The 14,648-nt window shown below is 32.4% G+C and overlaps 1 protein-coding gene across 9 annotated transcripts in view; it reads right to left on the bottom strand.

Annotated features, from left to right (window-relative positions):
- LOC124362631 (phospholipid scramblase 2) overlaps positions 1 to 14,648 on the bottom strand; it is a 78,266-nt gene that overhangs the window by 27,274 nt on the left and 36,344 nt on the right. For 8 of the 9 annotated variants that reach the window (XM_046817294.1, XM_046817295.1, XM_046817296.1 and 5 more), the window contains 2 exons: positions 8,967 to 9,176; positions 3,539 to 3,649 (listed from right to left, as the gene is read on the bottom strand). In XM_046817294.1, the coding sequence (XP_046673250.1) occupies positions 3,539 to 3,649; positions 8,967 to 9,176 (321 nt within the window). Of the gene's footprint in view, positions 1 to 3,538; positions 3,650 to 7,093; positions 7,396 to 8,966; positions 9,177 to 14,648 lie in introns of those variants that run through there. The other variant, XM_046817303.1, reaches the window with a different exon arrangement.

The raw sequence follows: 14,648 nt of genomic DNA, 5'->3' as shown, positions 1-14,648 counted from the left end.
TTGGTCTGTATCCTCATACAGATTTAAAGTAGTAATAGAAACCTGGTTAAAACAAAAGGTATATCACCCTGTACATAAATACTTGGCCAGTGATACAAGTGATATGTTTTTAATAAGTTGCCTCAGATAGCTTGGTCTGTATCCCTACACAGATTTAAAGTAGTAATAGAAACCTGGTTAAAACAAAACGTATATCACCCTGTACATAAATACTTGGCCAGTGATACAAGTGATATGTTTTTAATAAGTTGCCTCAGATAGCTTGGTCTGTATCCTTATACAGATTTAAAGTAGTAATAGAAACCTGGTTAAAACAAAAGATATTTCACCCTGTACATAAATACTTGGCCTGTGATACAAGTGATATGTTTTTAATAAGTTGCCTCAGATAGCTTGGTCTGTATCCTTACACAGATTTAAAGTAGTAATAGAAACCTGGTTAAAACAAAAGGTATTTCACCCTGTACGTAAATACTTGGCCAGTGATACAAGTGATATGTTTTTAATAAGTTGCCTCAGATAGCTTGGTCTGTATCCCTACACAGATTTAAAGTAGTAATAGAAACCTGGTTAAAACAAAAGGTATTTCACCCTGTACATAAATACTTGGCCAGTGATACAAGTGATATGTTTTAATAAGTTGCCTCAGATAGCTTGGTCTGTATCCTTACACAGATTTAAAGTAGTAATAGAAACCTGGTTAAAACAAAAGGTATTTCACCCTGTACATAAATACTTGGCCAGTGATACAAGTGATATGTTTTTAATAAGTTGCCTCAGATAGCTTGGTCTGTATCCTTATACAGATTTAAAGTAGTAATAGAAACCTGGTTAAAACAAAAGGTATTTCACCCTGTACATAAATACTTGGCCAGTGATACAAGTGATATGTTTTTAATAAGTTGCCTCAGATAGCTTGGTCTGTATCCTTACACAGATTTAAAGTAGTAATAGAAACCTGGTTAAAACAAAAGGTATTTCACCCTGTACATAAATACTTGGCCAGTGATACAAGTGATATGTTTTTAATAAGTTGCCTCAGATAGCTTGGTCTGTATCCTCATACAGATTTAAAGTAGTAATAGAAACCTGGTTAAAACAAAAGGTATTTCACCCTGTACATAAATACTTGGCCAGTGATACAAGTGATATGTTTTTTATAAGTTGCGTCAGATAGCTTGGTCTGTATCCTTATACAGATTTAAAGTAGTAATAGAAACCTGGTTTAAAACAAAACGTATATCACTCTGTACATAAATACTTTGCCAGTGATACAAGTGATATGTTTTTTAATAAGTTGCCTCAGATAGCTTGGTCTGTATCCTTACACAGATTTAAAGTAGTAATAGAAACCTGGTTAAAACAAAAGGTATTTCACCCTGTACATAAATACTTGGCCAGTGATACAAGTGATATGTTTTTAATAAGTTGCCTCAGATAGCTTGGCCTGTATCCTTATACAGATTTAAAGTAGTAATAGAAACCTGGTTAAAACAAAAGGTATTTCACCCTGTACATAAATACTTGGCCAGTGATACAAGTGATATGTTTTTTATAAGTTGCCTCAGATAGCTTGGTCTGTATCCTTATACAGATTTAAAGTAGTAATAGAAACCTGGTTAAAACAAAAGGTATATCACCCTGTACATAAATACTTGGCCAGTGATACAAGTGATATGTTTTTAATAAGTTGCCTCAGATAGCTTGGTCTGTATCCTTATACAGATTTAAAGTAGTAATAGAAACCTGGTTAAAACAAAAGGTATTTCACCCAGTACGTAAATACTTGGCCAGTGATACAAGTGATATGTTTTTAATAAGTTGCCTCAGATAGCTTGGTCTGTATCCCTACACAGATTTAAAGTAGTAATAGAAACCTGGTTAAAACAAAAGGTATTTCACCCTGTACATAAATACTTGGCCAGTGATACAAGTGATATGTTTTTAATAAGTTGCCTCAGATAGCTTGGTCTGTATCCTTATACAGATTTAAAGTAGTAATAGAAACCTGGTTAAAACAAAAGGTATTTCACCCTGTACATAAATACTTGGCCAGTGATACAAGTGATATGTTTTTAATAAGTTGCCTCAGATAGCTTGGTCTGTATCCTTATACAGATTTAAAGTAGTAATAGAAACCTGGTTAAAACAAAAGGTATTTCACCCTGTACATAAATACTTGGCCAGTGATACAAGTGATATGTTTTCAATAAGTTGCCTCAGATAGCTTGGTCTGTATCCCTACACAGATTTAAAGTAGTAATAGAAACCTGGTTAAAACAAAAGGTATTTCACCCTGTACATAAATACTTGGCCAGTGATAGTAGTGGTGTTTTTAATTCAATTATTTTTTACTTACTTCATTCATAATAAAGTTATATTTATATTATTTTAATGATGTGTAACTTATATGTTAAAATAGCTTTATATTTTATTGTTATTTTAATTATTATAAGTTATAGATTTGTTGACTATTTTATATTTACAGTATATTAGATTCTTGACTGTTTTATTATTATAATGCAATATAATACTGACTTTGTTCATTGCACAAATTTTATTTAAAGACAATAAAATTCTTGATTTTGATCCTGAAATATCATAACATAAATATGGACGATAATATATTTATTTAACAAACACAGTGTGGTACGCAATGAGAGGACAAAGTGAAATCAAGGTGGTACGGCACTCGGTACTAAATGAATTATGCTTTCCCCTCCAATACTCATTAGTGCCATTCTGTCCTGGCTTCACTAACTATGCCTAGCCGATGTTTTTCTTTGGACTGTGGTTATTTCAAACCTAAGCAATACATTTCTAACTCACATAAAAAGGAACACTGCTCTAATAACTAGGAATGATTAATTAAGACGTACAAACGGTTACACACTATCTGAGAGACATGAAAGCTACACCTACAGGAAAAAAATCGTACATTATTAAGTCAAATGGCAAGAGAAGCTGATCCCTCCTTCACTGAGGTATGTGATTATCCAAACATTCTCTGATTTCCATCCTCTAGTGTAGTGGTACCTCCAGTGTACTTAAAAACTTAAATCACCTGATTCTATTTCTAACAGAATAACTGGAACAGCAGGTTTCCAGATACACAAATTCTGTTATGATATTTTCTAAAATTAAAAAAACACTAAAAATATTTTGCTTGTGAGCAATGCAAAAGGTTTTCCCAGGCTATAAAGCTACATTTTTTGCTATGTAGCCCAGACACTGTTCCAGTTTACCTTCCATATTATTATAAGAAATGTAATGTCATCACTATCCACTAGACATGTCTATTTCAAGAAAATAAAAGCTATACAAAATATTTGTTCCCAATAGGATTGGTTATTTTAAGAATAAAAAAAAAAAAACTTACATAAACTCAAAACAGAGAGATAAAATAAAATTGAAGCTTTGAGACGTGTATCAGAATCAATAGTATTTTTGTTCGCTAACCTAATTAAATCAGATTTTTTTATTTTCTTTACGTCACAAGAGACTTAACATTAGTTAATGACAAATGAGGGAAATTTACCTTCAAGTAGTTCCACTTTCTGATGGACTAGTAGCTGATCAATACTCGTAAGATATTCCAAGCCAGGGGGACAGTTCGCGGGCGGGCCGGTTGGCAAATTCATCCAGCCACCTGTACAAACATACAATACAACATAATTTTATCTTACCTCTGCACAGTATCTTAGATAGTTAAGTCACAGTAAGTAATTTATAACTCAAAACATAACAATTAATTGTTTGAAGTTTGTTTTTGACAATGGAAGGATTGTGAAGCAAACAGGATTTTTCCGGAAAACTGCCATCATTCAGTGATACATAAAATCAGTAACACTGTATTTTGAGATCTACAATGCAATCTCTTCCTCAGGTGAATAACTCACCTAACACATATACAATCTAGGTTAAAATGAACAACTCAATCAAGAACTACAATGTTGTGTGCCAACTCCATACACACTATCTCTAAAACATGCAAGTAATAATTACAAAACACTAATTATTAAAACTGAACTAACAAATACAAGTCACAACAGGTCTACACTCAGTGAAAAACCACTAAGAACTCAGTTCAGTTTTAATAATTAATATTTTTTTTAATAAGTGCATGTTTTAGAGTTAGTGTACATGGAGTCGACATACAGCATGGTGGTTGTGATTCCATTTATGTGAGTCACAACGTTCTGATATGATATGTATGGAATTGGGATGAAGCCAACATAATGCATCGGAAACCACATTTCTTTAAAAGGAGTTGCACAATGAGGGAAGACACTCGTTCTTACACTTTATCTGTACGTCTCTCATTGCTGTTATTTATATATTGTGTCTTGTTAATTCTTGTCTATTCTTGTTTATTCTCATTGTTTCGTGCTAATTTATTGCTGTTATTGTTCGTTGTTTTCCATAGTTCAAATCACGGTACACTAATAATTAATTACGTTATAGTCATTCATAGTTTATATCCGTTTCGTCACTTAAATAGTTTATTAATCGTTATTGCTCTATTTGTCACTGTGGTTGTTTACTTTTATTGTTTAATTATTGTTCAAAACTGTAAAAATGAAGATATCCGTTGAAATGTAAAATAAAATAAAATAAAAAAAATAAAATAAAAGGAAATTAATAGAGGCAACATACATTAAGTTGGCAGACCAACCTATCAGTCAAGATTAGGCCGCTTTGGTTGCCAATTCTAAAAAATGAACTAAAAAGAAAACCAAAAGTATCAAACAGATCAGATATTTGTAATAAACCAATGCGGAGCCACAGTATAGTTTTAAGAAGTCCATTTGGCATGAACCAATAATAATAATAATAATAATAATAATAAAAAAGGCCCATTCCTGTCCCCCCTTCCTTTTTATTTCCGTCATCTTGTTTCTGCCATGACGATTGCCATTTGCAATTGGCCTCTGGTCATTCGTAAGTGGTTGGTAGACAAATGCAGGCGTATTGTGACCTGTATTCTGTAGTTCAGTTTTAATGATTAGTGTTGTGTATAGTTTTTTATTATTTGCATGTTTTAGAGTTAAAGAAGTTGACACACCACATGGTGGTTGTGATTTCTGACTTAGGCGTGTCACAACGCTTTGGTATGATTTTTTTATTTTAACCTAGTTTGTAATTATGTATTAGTTTAGTTATTTACTTGAAAAAGAGATCAGATTGCAGATCTCGAAACATAGTGTTACTGATTTTTTGTTTCACTGAACGATGGCAAATGTCTGGTTACACAAGTCACAAAAATGATAAGATAGAAAATATTATGTACATTCTTCATCGTTCATGAGTATAGCACTAGATTTAAGAGAGAATTTCAAAACGCTTAGCAAAAATTGTTACACAAGTCAAAAAAATGAAAAGATAGAAAATATTATTTACATTTTTCGTCGTTCATGATTAGAGCACTAAATTTAAGAGAGAATTTCAATACCCAAGACATACATATGTAAAGTTATTGGAAAAACACGCATGTACATGGGGGGAAAATTTTAACAAGCTACCTTCTGACCTAAAGATTAAAATAAATACCAACACATTCAAAAGCAGTCTTGCTGATTACCTAGTAGAAAAAAGTATTATAGTTTAGATGTGTTTTTGGTATAGCTCAAAAATGTACTCTAAAATATTTATAAATTTTTATTCATAAGGAATGATGTGATAGGTGTTTTCTAAGTTGAATATTAACTGATAATTTGTGTAAAACTGTCTATGACTAATTGTATGTCTATGATTTAATTGTATACTATGACAATGTCACCTGTTTTTACAGCTGTTGCTGTATTTGTAATCGTTCATTGTGACAATAAATTATGATGATGATGATAAATAAAACATTATTTAGTCTACTGCACAAGTCAATTATGTGGCTATTCCATTTCAAATCATCCTGGATTAAAACTCCTAATCTTTTTGTTCAATTCAAGAACTTAATTCATAATTGATTTAATTCATATAACTAGTTTATTGTAAATTGATGACCATACTTATTAAACAAGTACATCAACATTTTTCTTATACCAAAACTTTTAGTTTTTTTATAACTTTAAAATGAAATACCACAGGTTGACATCAGAATCTTGGTATGTGTACTGTTGGGATAGGAATTTTTAGTACAAAATAATTTTATTTTTAGTTTCCACCAAGAACTGGGAAATAAGTTTCTAACAGCAACATTCCTGGAGCTATTGGAAAAAATAATAATGCAATGCAACTAACTGATGATAATTTACATATTTTGCAATATAAATGTATATTTTGTGTTTGCATTTCTACCATGTTCATAAATACCAGATGTGGATAGATTTAACATATAATATCTGGTACACATCTTATGTAAGTTTCAATAACAACTGAAATAGTTGTTATTCAACTATTTAACACACTACTACATCTGACTTAGAATACTAGCTTTATAACTAGCTAATAAATAATGTGTATAGGACTTTTTATCTATTACATTTTAATTTTTACAAAATTTATTAAATTTGGATTTATAATGTTAGTGCTGTTTTGAATATTATAAAAATGTTCATATTTTTTGGAAACTACATAGAATTTCTCAATAACTCATTATTCCATTTGATTATTTTCTAGAACATAATCAAGAAATAATCTAGAACATTGGTACTAAACATTATTTATAATTGTTTTACAACCTAAATATGTGTATTTTTAATGCATTAAAAAAAAGATTTGCTTAACTAAAGATGAAAAATGCTATACCATACAGAATTAAATTACTTCCCCTATGATGGTTATATCACTTCTATTCTTCCAAAAAAAATCATTTGCTGGTGAAACAAACATACTACAAAAACTACATGCAGATTTAATTGTGATATTACAATTTCATTGAGCTAATAAAGAGTTGATCCTACTAATTAACGAGAGTGGTAATAATGTGTTATCTGTATTGAAGGTTAGTTTTATCTTTAATGTTTATTCTGTGCTCACATTCTGTTTTGTGATCAAAACAAAAAAAAACCATTTTAAATTGAGAAATAAATTACTATAAGGAAGTAACTAAAACATAGTTAAGTAGTCTCCCACAATAATAGGGAGATAAACTTACCTTTTCTCTTCATCAGTTAAAAATTTGATGTATCCTGCTTTCTTCTGGCTGCTGCTCCCAAACTTATAAAATAAACCACGAAAGTTCACATGAGTCCATTCTTTATGAAAGGACAATAAAGACTTGAAATGCTTTTTCCAAGACCTACGGTAGTAAATCTTTTCTTTGGATGCCATCAACACAAATGAAACACAGCAGACAGTCTATGACATGCACACCGACACACAAGTATCTGGTGTCACCCACGAGGTTATGTAAACAACTGTAGTCGTTATAACACTATTAACTTATCTCAGAGGAACCTGCTGCTCTCAGAACAGAATCAGGGGAAACACCGTTGGAGCTCACAGCCACCTCTGACCTCCAGCCTGCCCACTTTATCAATTAACAAACTCTCTCTACTGCTTATCCTATCGTGTTCAAAACTAACAATGGCACTTACACATATGTTTTTCTTTACATTACATAACAGATTATTTCAAGAACATTAAAATAGTTCAGTCCCCACCGTGACTTTATTTTTGTTATCTTTTGCTCTACAACAACTAAAGATTTTCATTAGTCATTTTATTATCTATCAGGTACAAGTAGACAAGTGGGAAGTCGTTCAGATATTATTGAGAAATCATTTTAGGTTATGCAAAGCCTATATAAACTAAGCAATTAATTGAAAACTTTAGATATTCATGATTTGATTTGAATACAGGTTTAACTTATATCTGTCTATTAGTAATGTACTCCCAGCCATTCTTGTGTAGTAGAAAATCTAAATACAGATTTAAAAATTAGATGCTGCTTTTTAGCCCTCAATTTTAATGTTTGAAAATTTTTATTATTGTTTGAATGTATAACTTTAACTCAAACATTGGCTATGTTATATACTGTATACCAACCCTGGAATTGGCAATCAACATTATAATGTCAATCTGAATCAACCTAGAGTGGCAATCAATGTTGATCTAACACACATGTTTTTGACAGTTCATATAGTACATAAATCAACACTACCATTACTATTTATATACCATTTCAAGCAGAAAGAATGGATGATTTCAATAGTAAAATTTGTTTTGCTGTTTTAGCACCAGTGATGTCATAAAACTTGCCAAAAAGATTGTCTTCTTCAAATAGCCATTTTGAATATTAGTGATGTGTCATGGTTATGGTGTATTATGTTTTGTTTTATAGCTTTGTTTTAGGCTATACTACGCTAAATTTTGACATTCTGGAAATATTTAGTGTGAAATTATATTTTTGTTGCTAAGCTTTGAAAATTATTGTACCTATATGGATAAATTTATATGTATCCTACCACTGTTTAAAAAATTTTTTTTTAATGTAGAAATTGGTTATTTAATTTATTGTTTTGTAGTGCATATAATTCTCTAAATTTTGCAAACATTTAGTGTAACAATTATATTTTTTGTACATTTTTTTAAATAATCGTACCTATAGTAACAAAGTGAGGCTTTTCCTGTACTATTTATGGTTTTTATAATATATTTAATTTTACATCAAGAAAACCGGGATATCATTATTTTCTGAAACTAGATAAAATATACATTGGAAAACTTAAATTCTAATATTCATTATATTATCACACTTATTATGTTCACTTCAACCACTTAAAAGTTTGTTTAGTGTAGTATATTTTTATGGTTTATGTATAATATTTTTTACCATAATCTCCACTTTTCTTGTAAAAATTAATGTATTACATATAGGTTTATAGTACAGAAGTATTTTTTATAAAATTTTTAAAGTAGGGTTACAAAAGTTCGGGGGGTTAAAATGTGCAACTGATTTTTCTTTTCAAGACAGCAAATATACGTGTAATAAGAAACTATATATAAAAAAATTATGATCTTTTTACCATCAGCAACCGGTGGTTGACCCCCAGACATTGGTTGCTGAGAAACTGGAGGAGGGTAACCTCCTGCTGGTGGATAACCTTGAGGTGGGGGATAGCCCCCAGCCGGAGGATATCCTTGGGGAGGAGGATAGCCACCTTCTGGAGGATATCCTTGAGGAGGGGGATAGCCCCCCGGAGCAGGAGGATAAGGTCCTGGACCTGGCTGGAATCCTGAAATTAGATGATTTAATTAAAATAACAACAAATTTATTGTAATTAACATACTATTTTGACTGCTTAACTAATATTTTCAAATAACATCAAGATAGATTATCACACAACCACTACTATTATATATGTCTAGAGATCAAAATGAGAATATAATTAATTGGTTTATTTACTTATATGTATTTAGAATTTTCCATAACAAATTGCTGTACCTACTACAAATGCAAAATCTCAATGTCTTGGTTTGTATATAATCTAATCCATTGTATGAGTATAGGTGATCAATTTTCAGAGTTTTAATGTATTTATTAAATTAATTGGTTTTTGTGATACGCTCAGAACAGTCAAGGATAATGGCGAAAGCAGTGCCCTAAGACAGGCACTTATTATATTATTATTTATATATATAAAAATAATATAGTGTGTAAATAATATAAATAATAATAATATAATATAATATAATGTTTATATATATATATATATATATATATATATATATATATAAACACATATATAACTAACTATCATTTGTCATGAATTTGTAAAAGTCTTTCCAAAGCATTTGATGAAATATTTCACAAAATGCTGTTATCAAAATTGAATACATGATGTATAACAGGTGTTTACACAGAAAATGGTTTGATTCATATTTAATATGTTGAAATTTTACTTATTAAATACAGTAATCAGAACCAACAATAAGGAACAAACCCAGCCATTTTAAATAATTTAAATATTGGGTTTTCATTGTATAAACATTAAGTAAGTTTATGTTGTAATTAAAATTTTTATATAATCAACTTATATAAACAACTAAACAGCAATGTTAATCTTAATTATCCATATATAAATTGCTATTTTGGATGAATGAATTCGCTAATCATGCATTTTGTACATAGTGGTGGAGGTTCAAATTTTTTGCAATAAAAAACATTAACAATTATTTAAAGGCCACACCTGTTCAAGGCATGGAAATCAGGAACACAGTGTGTTTTTATATTTCTTTGTAAAGTAAAAATATACACCATTAAAATGCAAAATTCTTCAATTACCCATGCCACTTAAATTACAAAAAAATAACAATGTTAAATTTAGAAAGTTAGTTAAACAATATTTATTTTATAAACATTCTTTTTTAAATAGATAATTTTCAATGAATCATAAATGTACTTTCTTTTTTGTAACACATTGCAGTCAGTAGAAGTTGAAGGCTCTCCTGACTGAAGAAAGTGTGTAATCCTCACATATTATAATAAAATATCAACACCATTCTTAGTATGTAAGTTACAATCCATGAAAAAGATGTTCTGATTTTATTTGTATCATACGTTATGTATGTGGAAAGGCGGAACCATTCCAAAGTTCAGCTTCATCAGATTACAGTCACTGAACTAAAAATAAGATCTGAACACTCAGACATTCATTCTATTATATTTATTGCTTTTATATAGCAAACCTTGATTTTGCCATAGAACTACATAAAAGACTCAAAAACTATACATTCTAAATATATATTGATGATTGAAAAATTACAATGCTTTTTAACAAATTGTCAAGCAACACGAAGATGGCAAAAAAAGATCTTAGGAGAGAAGAGACAGGATGTATGCAAAGCCATTATGTTGGGAAATTGGAACATAACATTGGAACTTACTAAATGACTTTTAAATGGAAACCGTCACTGATGAGCTTTTAACTTACAAGTCTTTGGTATACCAGGGCAAAATAAGGAACAAACACCATAACAAGGTCGAAGTTAATTCAATTAAACAAAGTATTTATGGATTTTTCATCTGATTGTATATCAACTGTAGTGCAAGGCAAATATATTTTAAGGTAAAATTTGGCTATATTTAAAAAGAATGATAACTGCATATCTAACCTTCTTCCTTGGGATAGAATTCCTTATTCTTTATTTTTATTGAAAATAAAAAAAGAGGAAAACAATAAGTCAAGATTTAGATTTTATGAATATTCAATAATGTTCCTTAATACTGTTCTTCTGTTCAACAAAATTAGACAAAAGCCAATGTAAAGTGGGTTTGATAGTGAAATTGTTACCTTTAATTTGATGATTCCATAACTATTAAATTTTTTTAATAGGGTTACCAGGTAAAATATTTTATTACTGAAAAATGTGCTAATGCTTTCTGATATGCTAGGAAATTAGGTGTTTGGGGTTTTTTTTTGTTTAGCAAAAACAAGTTTAGTATATAACTTTTACAACTTTTAATATGTATTTCAATACAGGAACAAATCTAATTTTCACACTGCCAAACAATTCTGTGCAGCTGATTCTAGCTTTGCGTGTTCCTCACTTATTATCACTGTTAATGTTGTTAAACAAGCTCTCATGCACAAGGCACAACCCACCCACTGTCCAGAAGGCTTGACTATACCCATGTCAAACAAACATAATGAACCAATACAACAAAGTATCAAAGAGAGAGAGAGAAGAGAGAGAGAGAATTATCTTTATTATACAAATCTTCAAGATTGAAAAATGGTGTCACTTAGTACAATACATTTGTTATATGGTAATTTCAGTCCAGAACTTGCTTTACATAGTAAAATTTGGCCAGTCCAGAAATTCATTTATGGTGTAGAACGGTCGTTGGAGCAACCAAGCTTGAAGTTTTTTCTTTAAGATAATTGGGTCAGCTCTCTTGATTGTGTCAGGAAGGATGTTGAAAAACTTGGCTCCAGCATATGAAGGCTTTGATTGAAAGCGACCACTGTGGTGAATCGGCAGAGCAAAGTCTGTGGCATTCCTGGTTTGGTAGGTGTGAGTATCCATTGTGGCGCTGCAGTTTGTCTTGAGGATGCCAGGTAGATCACTTCCAGCAGGTAGATATTAGTGACTGTCAATATTCCCATTTCTTTAAAAGCACACCTGCAGCTGTCTCTCCAGTCAAGAATCAGCCAGTATTCTTATAACCTTTTTTTGAATGATGAGGAACACGCTCCAGGTTGCCACTCGCCGTAGCGCCCCACAAGACAATGCCATATCTGAGATAGGACTCGAACAGAGAGTTGTAAGCTATTCTCACTGTATCCTCTGTGCCGACATGCTTGATTCTTCTAACTGCAAAGATGGCACTACTCAGTCTGCTGCACAGTTTATCAACATGGTCCATCCACGATATTCTGTTGTCAACCACAACACCAAGATTGCTCCACTGAATTTTACAGAGTCAAGGTTGGGGAATCCTGGCAATTGTTCTTTCAAGCTGCCAAGAGTCATTGTTTTCGTCTTTGATTCGTTAAAAACAAGGTCGTTCACTGCACAGTACTCAACAGCAACATTCAATGCAATGTATGACTGTACTTCAAGTGCCTCTCTATTCTTTCCAGAAATCAAAAGAAACCGTGTCATCGGCATACATTATGGTGTTACTGTAGGGTTCCATGTATCCTGGAAAGTCAGATGTAAAGAGGACAAACAGAACAGGCCCTAGGACAGACCCCTGTGGTACACCTCTCTTTACAGGGAGTCTATTGGATCTATACAAGACTTTTATTCCTTTCATGCTCTGCTTAAGTTCAACCAGTTGGTCTCGATCCTTCAAATAGTTTGCAAACCATGACAAAGCAGTGCTCCTAAAGCCCAAGTACTCAAGCTTAGTCAGTATCATTGCATGATCCAAGCAATCAAAGGCCTTACTTAAAGTCTAAGTAGAAAACCTACGACGCTTTCACCCTCCTCGATCTTATTTATCATGTGTTCTACAAGATCTACGAGTGCAGTTGTAGTAGACTTTTGCTGGATGAAACCCATTGTTGCCCTGATAAAAGTAGGTTATTGGCCTCCAGATGGACCGATATTCTTGCCAATATTATTTTCTCTATCAACTTGGAGAATGTAGGCACCAACGAAATGGGTCTGTAGTTTTCTAAACCTGTGTCTGCTGCCCTTCTTATGTAGGGTACAACTTTAGAGGTCTTCATTTTACTCGGAAATAGACCCTGGTCAAGGCTGAGATTGCAAAACATGCAACAATGGAGTCAATAATTCATAACGGCAGTACTTGAGCATCAGTGAAGAGAAATCGTCCAGGCCAGCAGATGTCTTGCTTTTCATTGAAGAGATAATCCCGAGGAAGCTCTTTCCCAGATGTTGGCGCCCATGTTGATGTGGGACTCTCCACCTCCCAGTCTTTGAACTGAAAGCGATGTTCCACCCTCTCCCGGATTCGCCTTCAATGTCTCCTCTGCAATAGTGGTAAAGTAGGAGTTAAATTGGTTGGCAATATCAACAGGTTCAGTCAACGATAAAATCTCCAAAACTCTAGGCGTCTAATGTCCGCCGGCTCAGCTTTGCCTTTCCTCTCACTGTTGATCATTCTCCAAACTGCTTTGGATTTGTTGTCAGAATCAGCAATAAAAGCAGCACATGCCCCTCTCCTGAGGGTCCTGAGTTTTTAAGTCATACAATTTCTTTAATTCAGATGATATTTTTTTGTCTTCATTTTCGTCCACTTAGTGTATAAGTATCTAGTGCAGTAAGAAATTGTTTCTTGAGGTGACTTGCTTCAGCATCGAATATATGCTTTACTGAGCTGTTTGGTCTCTGTCGGAGTTTCCTTAATGGACAAGTAGTGTTAAGAGCTAGGGTGATAATCATTAAAAATACACCATATGCTCTATCCAAGTTGTTACATTCCAAGACCTCTTTCCAGGACTGCAACGAGAGGAAGATCCTTAGATTTTCCAAGGAGTTGCTATTTATGCATCTGCCTGTTGATGAAATTGTAGGTGTCCTCTTCATCTTGAAATTTAATGTACATAGTTGCCCAGTTGTGATCTGAGATTCCGGTATTAGTGATTTGGATATTTACATAATCTTTATGCTCAGCAGAAATGCAAAAAGATGTCTATAGAGGTGCTGCTGGTGTTAGTAATTCGTGTAGGAGGGAGATCCAACCTATGGATGTTGTAGGTCGCCAGAAGTTCCACAAGCTGTCTTCCTTCAGGAGATGGGATGATGGAATCTACGTTGAAGTCTCCATGACAATAATAATATTATCCTGAGATATCCACCTGTCAAGCACTGAGGAAAAGAGTACGCAGTGCAGCAGTATAAGATTGTTTGTCATTTTTTGGAGGACGGTAAATTCCTAGTAGGTTAATAATTTCCCTCTTATTAAGTTTGATTGTGACTGCTGATACCTCACATATTAAAGGGAATGCTTATATTTTCAATTTCCAACGATTCTATTTCATTCTCCAAGCTGATGTGTTTATAAATAGCCACTCCACCCTTTAGGATATTCTGCCGACAGAAAGATGAAACCAGACTGTAGTCACTAAGCCTAGTGTTAGCCATCTCAATATTGTTCTGGCCATGTTCAGTAACAATTAGTAGATCAGGAGACATCGTGTGAAGCAGATGGTTGAGTCTGTCAATCTTATTTTTTATTCTATCTGTGTTTTGATGAAAGATTGTAAGCCCATTTCTGTTTGTCTGTTTAAATT

Source organism: Homalodisca vitripennis, chromosome 5 (genome assembly GCF_021130785.1).
Source record: "Homalodisca vitripennis isolate AUS2020 chromosome 5, UT_GWSS_2.1, whole genome shotgun sequence".
Classification (NCBI taxonomy): Eukaryota; Metazoa; Arthropoda; class Insecta; order Hemiptera; family Cicadellidae; genus Homalodisca; species Homalodisca vitripennis.
Note: the sequence above shows the minus strand (reverse complement) of the source record. Positions and strands in the feature narration are given on the sequence as shown.